This window comes from Pantherophis guttatus, chromosome 11 (genome assembly GCF_059756535.1).
Source record: "Pantherophis guttatus breed Tessera chromosome 11, ASM5975653v1, whole genome shotgun sequence".
Lineage (NCBI taxonomy): Eukaryota > Metazoa > Chordata > Lepidosauria > Squamata > Colubridae > Pantherophis > Pantherophis guttatus.
In genome coordinates, this window is record NC_142073.1 from 16,490,216 (window position 1) to 16,502,784 (window position 12,569).

Consider the following 12,569-nt stretch of genomic DNA (forward strand, 5'->3'; position numbering starts at 1 on the left):
AAAGAAAGAAAGAAAGAAAGAAAGAAAGAAAGAAAGAAAGGGGGAAAAATACACCAAAAAAAAAAAAAAAAAAGCCCAGGCAAAAATTAAAAAAAAAGAAGAAGAGCAAGAGAAAAAACTCCGAGGAAGGTTTGCTCTGCTCTCCAGGGACCCCGGGGAGACCCTTCTCACCTCCCACTGGCAGCGGAGGCGCCCCGCTCACTTACCTGCGCAACGCTGCCCAGCCAGAGGAAGGTGAGCGCGTGCATGGAGGGGCTCTTGCCAACCGCCACGGGCCAAGCCGACGGGGAAGAGCTGGAAGCAACGCCTGGGTGTCTCCGCGGGACATCGGGGTGGAGAAGGCGGAGGGCGGGGGAGGACGGCTCTACCTGCCGCCGCCGCCGCCGCCGCCGCCTCAGTCACCGCCACCGCTACCGGCAGCAGCAGCAGCAGCAGCAGCAGCCGAGCCGTGCGGCGGGAGCTCCACTCCCCGCCGCATGTTTACAGCGCCGGGGGCATCCCCCCGCCTTGGCATCCCCTCGCTGCAACGCCCCCAGCGGCGGGCACCGGCGCGGGGCAGCCCATCCCGTGTGAGTGTGTGTTTGTGTGTGTGTGAGAGAGAGAGAGAGAGAGAGACGCGCTGGGAGGGGGCGGCAGCTCCTCTTTCCCCCCCCCCGCCTCTGCCCCGGCCCCAGCGCGCGCGCACCGCCCGGGGAAAGGCGCAAGGAGGGAAGCGCGAGGGGCAGCTGCGCGGCGAGCGGAGGGGCTGCCCCGGCTGTGGAGATGGAGGGGGGGGACGCAACACGGGTGGGGAGGGGCAAGGGGGGGGAAAGCCGCGGGAGTCGCCAATCAGGAAGCAAGCGCGCGCGCAAGAGAGAGAGCGCGTGAGAGAGCGAGATGGAGGTTTTTCCCTCAGGTCGGGCGAAAGGGCGCCATTCGAGGGCTTCCGCTCGGCGGTAAAGCAGCCTCGGGTTTGTTTGTTTGTTTGTTTTTTTCTCTCCCCTCTAGCCCCGTCCGGAGCTGTTAGTAAAGCAACTTTTCCTCTCCTCCCCGCGCCTCCGCCCCTCCGCCCTCGGGGAAAGAGGAAAGAGTCGCCCCAGCCAATCCACGGGGGCAGCGGCAGGTGCGATGCGGTGGAAAGGTGCGATTGGAATGAGAAGAGTAGAGTAGAGTAGAAGAGGAGAGGAGAGAAGAGAAGAGGAGAGAAGAGAAGAGAAGAGAAGAGAAAGGAGAGAGGAGTGAAGAGGAGAGAAAGGAGAGAGAGGAAAGAGAGAAGAGAAAGGAGAGAGGAAAGAGGAGAGGAGAGAAAGGAGAGAGAGGAAAGAGAGGAGAGAAGAGAAGAGAAAGGAGAGAGAGGAGAGAAGAGAAAGGAGAGAGGAAAGAGGAGAGGAGAGAAGAGAAAGGAAAGAGAGGAGAGAAGAGAAGAGAAAGGAGAGAGAGGAAAGAGAGGAGAGGAGAGAAAGGAGAGAGAGGAAAGAGAGGAGAGGAGAGGAGAGAAAGGAGAGAGAGGAAAGAGGAGAGAAGAGAAGAGAAAGGAGAGAGAGGAGAGGAGAGAAAGGAGAGAGGAAAGAGGAGAGAAGAGAAGAGAAAGGAAAGAGAGGAGAGAAGAGAAGAGAAAGGAGAGAGAGGAAAGAGAGGAGAGGAGAGAAAGGAGAGAGAGGAAAGAGAGGAGAGGAGAGGAGAGGAGAGAAAGGAGAGAGAGGAAAGAGAGGAGAGAAGAGAAGAGAAAGGAGAGAGAGGAGAGGAGAGAAAGGAGAGAGAGGAAAGAGAGGAGAGAAAGGAGAGAGAGGAAAGAGAGGAGAGGAGAGAAAGGAGAGGAGAAGAGATGAGATGAGATGAGATACTGGCCTCGTTCATGCAAATAGAGCCACTGTTTCTGCCATTTCCTACGAGAATAAATCATTTTAATTATGGAATCTCCATCCGTGTTATTCACCCCCACAAATTGGATAGAGAATTTGGGGATATATAGAATAGAATAGAATAGAATAGAATAGAATAGAATAGAATAGAATAGAATAGAGCAGAGCAGAGCAGAGCAGAGCAGAGCAGAGCAGAGCAGAGCAGAGCAGAGCAGAGCAGAGCAGAGCAGAGCAGAGCAGAATTCTTTATTGGCCAAGTGTGATTGGACACACAAGGAATTTGTCTTTGGTGCCGATGCTCTCAGTGTACATAAAAAGAAAAGATACATTTGTTAAGAATCATAAGATACAACAATGATAGTCATAGGGTACAAATAAGGAATCAAATCCTACTAGGAAACAAACAGTATAAATTGTAAGGATACAAGCAACAAAGTTACAGTCACACAGTCATAAGTGGGAGGAGACGGGAGATAGGAACAGTGAGAAGATTAATACTGATAGTAATGCAGACTTAGTGAATAGTTTGACAGTTTTGAGGGAATTATTTGTTAAGCAGGGTGATGGCGTTCAGGAAAAAACTGTTCTTGTGTCTAGTTGGTCTGGTGTGCAGTGCTCCATAGCGTAGGAGGCAAAGGCAGCAACTCCGAGAGCATCTCTCAAGCTTCTTTTTTTGGCTGAGGCTTTTTCGTTCAAGAATAAAATGGTGCAGAAATCCCATTTCACTGTGAATATTTCCCTTGTTACCTGCTGGGAGGAAGAGGCTTTGGGTTATCCAAAGCAGAATATCTAGATTGGATCACAGTTTTGTTCCACAGAGTATCAACCTTGTGAACTCTCCCATTTCCTCTTTCCACTACATATTGAAAATGAACAGTGATTTTTTTTTTAATTTGATTTATATGCCGCCCTTCTCCGGAGACTCAGGGTGGCTTACAATGCGTTAAGCAATAGCCTTCATACTTTTGTATATTTATACAAAGTCAGCTTATTGCCCCCACAAACTGGGTCCTCATTTCACCTACCTTAGAAAGGATGGAAGGCTGAGTCAACCTTGAGCCTTGGAGAGATTCGAACCAGCAGTAATTGCAGGCAGCTGTGTTAATAACAGGGTGCTTAGACCACTGTACCATCAAGATTAATATAGTGCAGATATATATGTATGTATAGCACATGTATATGTGTGTTATGTATGTGTTTAGGTAGATATCCACTTTGTCTTGAGAGCAGGCAAAAGAATTTCATTTTTAATGTGGGCCAGTGGACAATAAAAGTTATCTTACAGTAGTGGCCAAAATTGTGGAAACCTTTTGGGAAAAGTTCCAATATCTCAGGGGTTGCCACAAAGAAGAGGGAGTCAAGCTATTCTCCAAAGCACCTGAGGGTAGAACAAGAAGCAATGGGTGGAAATTAACCAAGGAGAGAAGCAACCTAGAACTAAGGAGAAATTTATGACTCAAAAGTCATAAATCGAAGACAAAATCGAATTAACTACCTTGGATTTTGTATGTATAGAAGCCATCCCAGCCCTTCTTCAACAAGTCATGATTCTTTAAAAAAAAAAAAAACTGGCTTAATCATAGGTGAACCAAGCACATTCTTCAATTATATTATTTCACCCTCCTATGCAACAGTCTTCTGTCCTTTCCCACTAGGTTGTATCTCTGCTGAATTTCACCCAGGGCTGTGCTTGTTCAAAGGAGAAAAAGTTAGAAATGTGGTCTCAGAGGTGTTCGCATCAGGCATCTAAATGGAGTGATGCAGTGGTAAAATCCAAATTTTTTTACTACCGGTTCTCTGGGCATGGCTTGGTGGGCGTGGTAGGGGAAGGATACTGCAAAATCCCCATTTCCTCCCCACTCCTGGGGGAAGGATACTGCAAAATCCCCCTTCCCTCCCCACTCCAGGGGAAAGATATTGCAAAATCCCCATTCCCTCCCCACTCCAGGGGAAAGATACTGCAAAATCCCCATTCCCTCTCACTCCTGGGGGAAGAATACTGCAAAATCCCCCTTCCCTCCCCACTCCAGGGGAAGGATATTGCAAAATCCCCATTCCCTCTCCACTCCACGGGGAAGGATACTGCAAAATCCCCATTCCCTCCCCAGTCCTGGGGAAGGATATTGCAAAATCTCCATTCCCATCCCACTCTGGTGCCAGCCAGAGGTGGTATTTGCCAGTTCTCTGAATTGCTCAAAATTTCCACTACCAGTTCTCCAGAACCTGTCAGAACCTGCTGGATTTCACTACTGGAGTGATGCCCATGGGAAGAAGTGGAAGTACAAGCTAGTTTTACCCCATGGGCATCTTTGCATTCACCTGTGAACCTCAGATCCAGTTTGTCTGAAATACAATTCTTGACCAGCATGCCTAATGCTTCCCAACGGAGTTGTCGGTTTGGAACAATGCCTTCTATAACCTTTTAAGCTTCGTCCCCCTTGCTAAGAGAAAATGTCTCTTTGATCATTCTGTCAAAAAGGGTTTTGTGCTTCTCATAAATATGAGAAGTCCTTGTCAGCATTACCACTGAGGTGAGCCTAATTCTCACCCAGGTGCTAAACAAGGTATCTCAGCCGTCATGCTTGGAGAACTTGCCGATGCGCTACTCCTAGAGTCAATAAAGAAAGAACATTTTCAATCCATGTTTATTTACCATAAAAGATCACCCTGATAAAGAAAACATTTAAAAAAAACAGATTCAGGTAAATGATTAATGTTTTTTAAAACATAAATGTTCCTAACACAAAAAAATGAGCTGGCTCACACAGACCGCTACAAAAAACTTTTGTTTCCTGACAATCAGTAATCATCAGAAATAAGGAAACAGGTCATCCTATAATACCCCCTTAAATTTACAGGTATTTTGTGAAGTCGTGTCTGACCCATCGCGACCCCATGGACAACATTCCTCCAGGCATTCCTGTCCTCTACCATCCTCTGGAGTCCATTTAAGCTCACTCCTACTGCTTCAGTGACTCCATCCAGCTACCTCATTCTTTGTCATCCCCTTCTTCTTTTGCCATCAACCTTTCCCAGCATTAGGCTCATCTCCAGTGAGTCCTTCCTTCTCATTAGGTGGCCAAAGTATTTTGAGTTTGATCTTCAGGATCTGGCCTTCTAAAGAGCAGTCAGGGTTGATCTCCTCTAGGACTGACCGATATTTATGTGGGTACAAATCTAGAAATGATTACTTAGATTTAAAATGAAGTCCAAACACAACTGAGTTTAGCCAGTTACAGTTGCCCACTATGCTAAGCCATAAATGATGGTTTAGAAACCACACGGCATAACAAATCTCGGGATGGTTTAGGATGATGTGTCAACAACATCTTCCCATAATGGGGAAAGACTGTAAGGAGGTGCTCTGTCCATAAGCCCCCCAAATAATTATCTCTCCAGATTCTGCTGGAACACTACTAGTTTCCAACCCCCCGGCCCCACATACACATCCTAATCCCCCCAGATCTTGTTTTTAAACTGTTCCTACTGTGTATCCTAAAGTTCCTCCTAAGGGAGCACACATCATTTGCTGGAAATGAATAAATACTGCCAAAATCTTTCCTGGATGGATGGATGGATGGATGGATGGATGGATGGATGGATGGATGGACAGATCGATCTGTGAAATGCATCTGATAGCATTTGTCTGAAAGTAGTTCAAACCTTTGTTGAGTCTCCTTTTTTTGGCTGACTTTAGGAAAGATTCGATATCCTTTATGTGGTGTATAGCTTGCATTTGGAATTTTCAAGGGTAACGTTCTTCACCTAATAATTTTGGCATAGAGAAAGGTTGGGAAATTTGGCACTGGTGGAGACAGACTCCTCCACTCACTAGGAGGTTAAGGCAGAGGGTGGAGGTGAGCAAATTGCCAGCAAATCTGCATAGATGTGGAGGGAGAGAAAAAGCTCATGGAGTCAAAAGCCATGCCCATCCACGGTTCATCTGAAATAGGTTTACAGTGGGAAATTACAGACACAAATCAAGCAAATTTAGTCAGTCTACCCTGTTTCCTGACCATAAACATTTAGTAAATTATTGTTGGGGGAAAGGTCATTTCTGTTTGTAGATCCTTCAGAAGAGATCTGTTTGAGATAAGATGGCCAGGTAGAGGATGTTTGTGTGTGTGTGAGAGAGAGAGAGAGAGAGTGAGTGAGTGAATGAGAGAGGGATGGAGAGAGGGAAGCAAATATATCAGCAAAACAGGATACAAATTTACGGTTTTTGCAAACTCCCAACAGGTTTGGTGTCTTTTGTTCTATTTGTGATTTAATTTAGGGACTCTGAACCTAAGCATCAAATAAACAGGTACTTAGGCAAAGAAGAAATTAACTTCACTTTCATTCCAGACTCTTCCCGATTTTTTTTCCCATAAGCCATTTCCATACAAACATTGGCTGGACTGACAAACATCAAAATAAGCACATCTTCTGTCTAAATATCTGCTCATGTGATTACTTGATTTTCATGAGCACTCTTGCCCATATAAGACCATAACCATTCTTCCCCATACAAATATTTCCTAAAACCAATTTTTTTATGGGCCAAAGTTGTGAGTCTTCATCACTTTAACCAGAGTCACCTATGTCAATATCTACTAGGCATCTTTGTTAATCTTTACCTGTTAATTTGGTAAGACTCGATGCTTAAAATTGGGGAACTAGCATCTAGATTTGATCATATTATTAACTTTTATTTACATTAATTGGTATAAACCAAACAGGGCAGATTCCAACCTTGTGGGATTGAATTGCCTTTTAAGACAACTCCAATATCCTTCAATCGGGACCTGATTCAAAAGATGTGTATTTAGAGCTGATAATTCTGAATTCAGAGAAGTACTTAGTATCTCCATTCATTTAATGGACTACTTTAAATGAATGGAGATCATAGCCTGCTTCATTTTAGCAATATAATTTATGGTATTAGGAAGCTACTACTGTTATTACAAAAGAAAATATCAGGAGACAGAAATTCTTCCCTATCTATGACAGGTTGTTGAGAGATCGGCCATAAAATTATACCTATTCTCTGTTTGTGTCTAATATACAACTTTGACGGATGCTGTTTTTATTAGCCTTTATAAAGTGAATCAAGGGCTGAGTTTACACATGTATGTTTATTGTTCAGGAGCTGCAACTTCATCTGATGACATGCCAGTGAGAAATAGCAGACCAAGATCAAATACTGTGGGAGAAACAACTACCAAAACAAACCAGAATGAAGGAGAAAAGTGATAGGTAAGTTTGGACTTTTTCTTGGTTTCTGTTATAATTTTAACCCACAGACCAACACAAGGGGCCTGCAGCGGTGATATCATCAGCATTGATTAGGATGAATTATTCAGCTTCTAAGTGTATTGCCTGTTCATTGAGCTCAGTCAAGCAAGGATGCATTAAGATGTATCTAATTTAAGATTAATTAGGGAGTCAGTTTGTTATAGTGGTTAAGGCACTGAGTTCTACTTTCATCTTGGGCAAAAAAGCCCAAAAACCTTGGGCCAGTCCTTCTCTCTCAGTGAAGAAAACTGCAGGGACTAGTCTACGCAGTTGCTAGTTCTCATGACAAGAAGGGAGAGGAGAGGAGAGGAAAGGAAAGGAAAGGAAAGGAAAGGAAAGGAAAGGAAAGGAAAGGAAAGGAAAGGAAAGGAAAGAAGGAAAGATAGAAAGAAAGGAAAAGAAGAATGTTGAAAGATGATCATCATCAAAATATTCCCATTTTACCACTGGATTTTAGTAGCATGAGTAGAAACTTCATCTTAGATGAGATGGTGTTTATTAAAATTCGAAATTACTAGGAAATCACTCATGGATCTGTTTTTCGCTCACTTCCTTATTGGAGATGCTGGAGGTGGCAGCTCCTGATCTATTTCTAGGGCTATATTAGAAAGGGAAAATGTGATACAGAGCACAGAAACAGCAGTACAATCCTAGGAAAAGACAACTTTGATTTAAAGAGCTGCTGACGGGTAAAATCTGCACACCCACGCATGTTCCAAATCAGCTTTTTCCCCTTGAATCCAGACGGCTGCAGAATCCCGGTTATTTTATTTTTTTTCTCCCTTTATATATTTTCCAATAATTCTGAAGCCTCCCAGGTTGCTTGTATTGAAGAAAGGCCCTTGGGAGGAGTTTCCTCTTCATATCATACTTTGGGATTTAATGGAAATGTGTTACAGACCCCTGGAAAGAATATTGTGTTTTAAAAGATAAGGATGTTTTTTTTAAAAAAAAAAATTCCTTGGACCACTTAGGAACTACAGAAATGTATGAAGGCCATGATCTACTTGTGTGAATTTCACTATTCTCTTCTTTGAAAGAAATGGGTTGGAACCTAAGGCAAGAGTTTGCAAGTGCTGGATTCATGCCTTCTGATCTATATAGAAGAATATTTTATTCAGTTAATTGTGATTAGACACGCAAGGAATTTGTCTCCTGTACAGAAACTGTACATGCAAAGCAACAGAATAATAATAATAATAATAATAATAATAATAATAATAATAATAATAAATAAAAATAAATAAAATAAATAAATAAATAAAAATAAAAACTTGATCCACAACACACCTGACATAACAATAGTTGAAAAGAAAAAAGTATGGTTCATTGACATTGCAATACCTGGTGATGCACGAATTGAAGATAAGCAGCAAGAAAAAATACCAGGACTTACAAATTGAAGTTGAGTGACTGTGGAAAAAGAAATCGTGTGTTGTCCTGATTGTAATTGGAGCCCTCGGAGCAATACCCAAAGGGCTACCCCGCTATTTAGAAATTCTAAATTTGCCGGACTTGAACATTTTGACTCTACAAAAAACCACCTTACTCGGAACAGCTTACATCCTCCGACGATACCTTAACAGCTCCTAGGTCCTTGGTTAGGACTCGAGCTGCTGAGCTATTAACCAGCCTCAAAGGCTGTGAATCTCACTAAAGATTAACCAATAAATAATAATAATAATAATAATAATAATAATAATAATAATAATAATAATAATAATAATATATGAGGTGATTGTTCCTAATCATGGGGACATCTAAATGATAAATTGGTGCAGAGAATTAGGAAGGTGAATAGCAATAGCCCTTAGATTTATATACCACTTCACAGAGCTTTACGGCCCTCTCTAAGCGGTTTACAGAGTCAGCATATTACCCCCAACAATCTGAGTCCTCATTTAAATTTACCAACCTCAGAAGGAAGGGAGGTTGAGTCAGCCTTGAACCTCTGACAGTCAGCAATACTGACTGTCAATACTGCATTCTAACCACTGCGTCATCACGGTTCCTACCTGATAGAAATAGTCCTAGAAATAGAAATAGAAGGGTGGGGGGGGAGGTAGGGGGGTGATTTTGTTATATTGTAGTATATTAATTTATTTGATTCTTTTTGTTCGCTTTTATTGTTTGAAATGTGGTTTTATGTTCTGTAAGCCACCTTGAGTCGTCATGGGCGAATAGGCAGCAATAGAAAATAAATAAATAAATAAATAAATAAATAAATAAATAAATAAATAAATAAATAAATAAATAAATAAATAAATAAATAAATAAATAAATAAATAAATAAATAAATATTGCATAAGAAAGAGGGATTAAAGCCCTAAGTGTTTGTTTTTGTTTTTTCTAAGTCAGGAAAACTACTGAAATAAAACCTCAAACTTCTCCGCACTCTCAGGATTAAATTCTACATTCTGAGAAGCATCAAAATATTAGTAATGGGAATGGAGATGTTTTCTCTGGAGAGTATTAATATTTACATATTACCAAGACCCAAAAATTGCTGGCAATAAATGAGGATCTCAGTAGAACTGGTTTTTCCCACATATTTGCCGTAGTATTATGACAGTAGATTTTTGGGTGGGGGGGGAAATGTAGTTTAATTAATTTTTGCAAATGTTTTTAATCAAAGGATCCCAAACTGAAAATCTATTTCAGAGCAAAAAAAAATCAGAAGGGATCAGAGCTCTGCTTTCTAACTGATCCAACTTGTCTGATCCAAGAGATGCTTTTGATTACTGATATTTAAATAGCAATGTTCTACTTACATGATTTTACAATGCCATTCTAATTTGATTAGGTTTACTTTCTGGGTATTGTTGCATGTCCTCTCTCTGGAGTACCACAAATGAATTTCCTGCTGACATTCCTGTCAGCCACAAGCAGCCAGAATCACTGGGGAGTAGTCTCAAGCAGAAGCTTTATTGCTAGACACTTATGTTACAAGAATCTCACCAGATTGACTGCATCCCCTTGGGAATGGTCCGATAAGACTTCAGGGATTCTGGGAGTAGACAGGCCTGTGCTGCCTTCTGCAGTGCAAGGACTCTAAGCTCGACCCCCTCTTAACAACTTCCTTCAATCTAACTGGAGATTCCACCACATCAGTATATTTTATTATGTTGTTTTATGTTGTGTTGTATTGTACTGTACTGTACTATAGTGCACTGCACTGCATTGTATTGCATTGTATCCGGGGTGCCCAGTTCCTTGGTGGGTGTGGCCATGGTGGGTGTGGCCTACTCAGCCTCCTGCATCACAGAGTGGGGGGGTTCACCCTCCTCAAGCTCCGGAGGCTTCCCTTGAGCCTCTGGGAGGGTGAAAACGATCTCCCCTGGGCTCCAAAGACCCTCTGGAGGCCAGAAATGGGCCCATTTTCGGACTTCCGGAACTTCTGGGAGGCCTGTTTTTCACCCTCCCAGAGCCTCCACGCGGCGCTGCACTTATCTGGCATCCAAAACGGGCTGCGTGGAGACTCCTGGGAGGGGAGGGGAGCGGAGGGGAGCGGAGGGGAGGGGGGGCAAAGCCAGCCAGTCCTTGCAACTACCGCGAACCAGATGTAAAATTAGCATCTGGTTCACCCAAACCAATCCGAACTGGTTGAATCCCATCCCGGATTGTATCCAATTGTACTTTTATTTCATTCTCCTTGGCTGCTTAATCTAGATTTCAAGACAGAAACAAATGCTGTATTTCCATGCTGAGTGCTTTAGAACCCATATTCAGTGTCTTGAAAACATTTTCAATCTGTCTTTGCTTTAAAAAAAAAAAATCCTACTCTTGGATTTGAAAAAAAGATTAACAGACCTTTTTCCCCCCTAGCGTCACCAATAAGGCATTAAAGAAATTGAAAAAGAAGACGACTAGAAAGGGGAATTCCAAGTACGGAAACCAAAGCAGAATACCTTTAAAATGCACAAATACATACAATTTTTTTTTTTCTGGACCGCTTCCAAATGCCATGATCTTTCGTTATCGTGCACCAGAAAAATGAGCAAGAAAGAAGCTGTACAGACCTCTGCCTTCTGTCCTCAACAGAAAAATTAATAATGATGAGTATCATGATAAAATTCCCATTATGTAGTAGGTAAATGTGGGGAAGGGAGTTTGACAGTGGGTGGTCAAATTTATATTTTTAAAGGGTTATATTTTATAAGTGTTTCCTGGCAACTTGCCAGAATTATTTTCTTTTAAAAAAAATAGATAACTGAATGTATAAAACCCACCTTTATTTCACTCCCTCTTTTTTTAAAAAAAAAACATGTTAGAATCACACACCTTGAATTGTGATCAGGGATCAGAATATTACTTCTGTACAGAAATGTCCGTGGTTTTCCAATTAAGACTTCTGAAATCAATAAACGAATAAATAGAAAGTGCTATTGTTGAATCTTTGTTTATTTTTAAATCCTCTTTTTAAGCTGAAAAAGTATTTGGAGTAACTAAAATATACTGCAGGCAGCCATTTCTGACATGCAAAAGGCTTTTTTCCCCAAACGGGACTAAACAGCACACATGTATGATGCATATGATTAGATCCTCTTGCTGTCTTCAGGATGATTTCAGATATAACTCCCATCTATGACAACCAGCATTGAAAACATTTAAATCCACGTAAATTTAAAACATTTAAAAACTATTCTAGTTGACTTTCATCATTACAGCTGTTGGGGTCAAATTGCGCATTTCCTACATGGGAAAAAGTATTTCCTTCATTCAGTTGGTCCTGGATCTTTCTGCATTGAGATCCAATGACTGTCTGGTTTGGTTCTGCAACCCAACAAGACAGACACAGACTTCAGAGGATAATTAGAACTGCAGAAAAAACAATGGCTACTGACCTGCCTTCCATTGAGGACCTGTATACTGCACGAGTCAAAAAGAGGGCTGTGAAAATATCTACAGACCCCTCGCATCCTGGACATAAATTGTTTCAACTTCTACCCTCAAAACAACACTATAGAGCACTGCACACCAGAACAACTAGACACAAGGTCAGTTTTTTCCTGAAAGCCATCACTCTACTAAACAAATAATTCCCTCAACACTGTCAAACTATTCATTTAGTCTGCATTACTATTAATCTTCTCATCGTTCCTATCACCCATCTCCACCCACTTATGACTGTATGACTGTAACCTTGTTGCTGGTATCCTTAAGATTTATATTGACTGTTTCCTAATATGATTTGATTGCTTATTTGTACCCTATCACTATCATTAAGTGTTGTACCTTAAGATTCTTGACAAATGTATCTTTTCTTTTATGTACATTGAGAGTGTACGGACCAAGACAAATTCCGTGTGTGTCCAATCACACTTGGCCAATAAAGAATTCTAGTCTAGTCTAGTCTATGACTGACTTTGAGACCAGAACTTTTGAGACAGGGAGAACACCTTTCTGTAACATGCTATTTAGGCCATGTATGATGTAATGGTTTCATTATAT

The 12,569-nt window shown here is 41.9% G+C and overlaps 1 protein-coding gene and 1 long non-coding RNA gene across 5 annotated transcripts in view; one reads left to right on the plus strand and one right to left on the minus strand.

Moving 5' to 3' along the window:
* ADAMTS18 (ADAM metallopeptidase with thrombospondin type 1 motif 18) overlaps positions 1–782 on the minus strand; it is a 106,486-nt gene extending 105,704 nt beyond the window's left edge. The window contains exon 1 of one of the 3 annotated variants that reach the window (XM_087877067.1): positions 207–782. In XM_087877067.1, the coding sequence (XP_087733193.1) occupies positions 207–248 (42 nt within the window). In that variant the 5' untranslated portion in view covers positions 249–782. The remainder of the gene's footprint in view (positions 1–206) is intronic. The other 2 variants (XM_087877069.1, XM_087877068.1) reach the window with 2 other exon arrangements.
* On the plus strand, positions 97–11,500 carry LOC117676331 (uncharacterized). Of its 2 annotated transcripts, none has more exons than XR_015729585.1 (3): positions 97–234; positions 6,970–7,079; positions 10,944–11,500. It is a non-coding gene; the product is annotated as an uncharacterized LOC117676331 (long non-coding RNA). The 2 variants fall into 2 exon arrangements; XR_015729584.1 differs by lacking the exon at positions 97–234 and adding an exon at positions 814–950.
* The last annotated feature ends 1,069 nt before the right edge of the window (positions 11,501–12,569 follow it).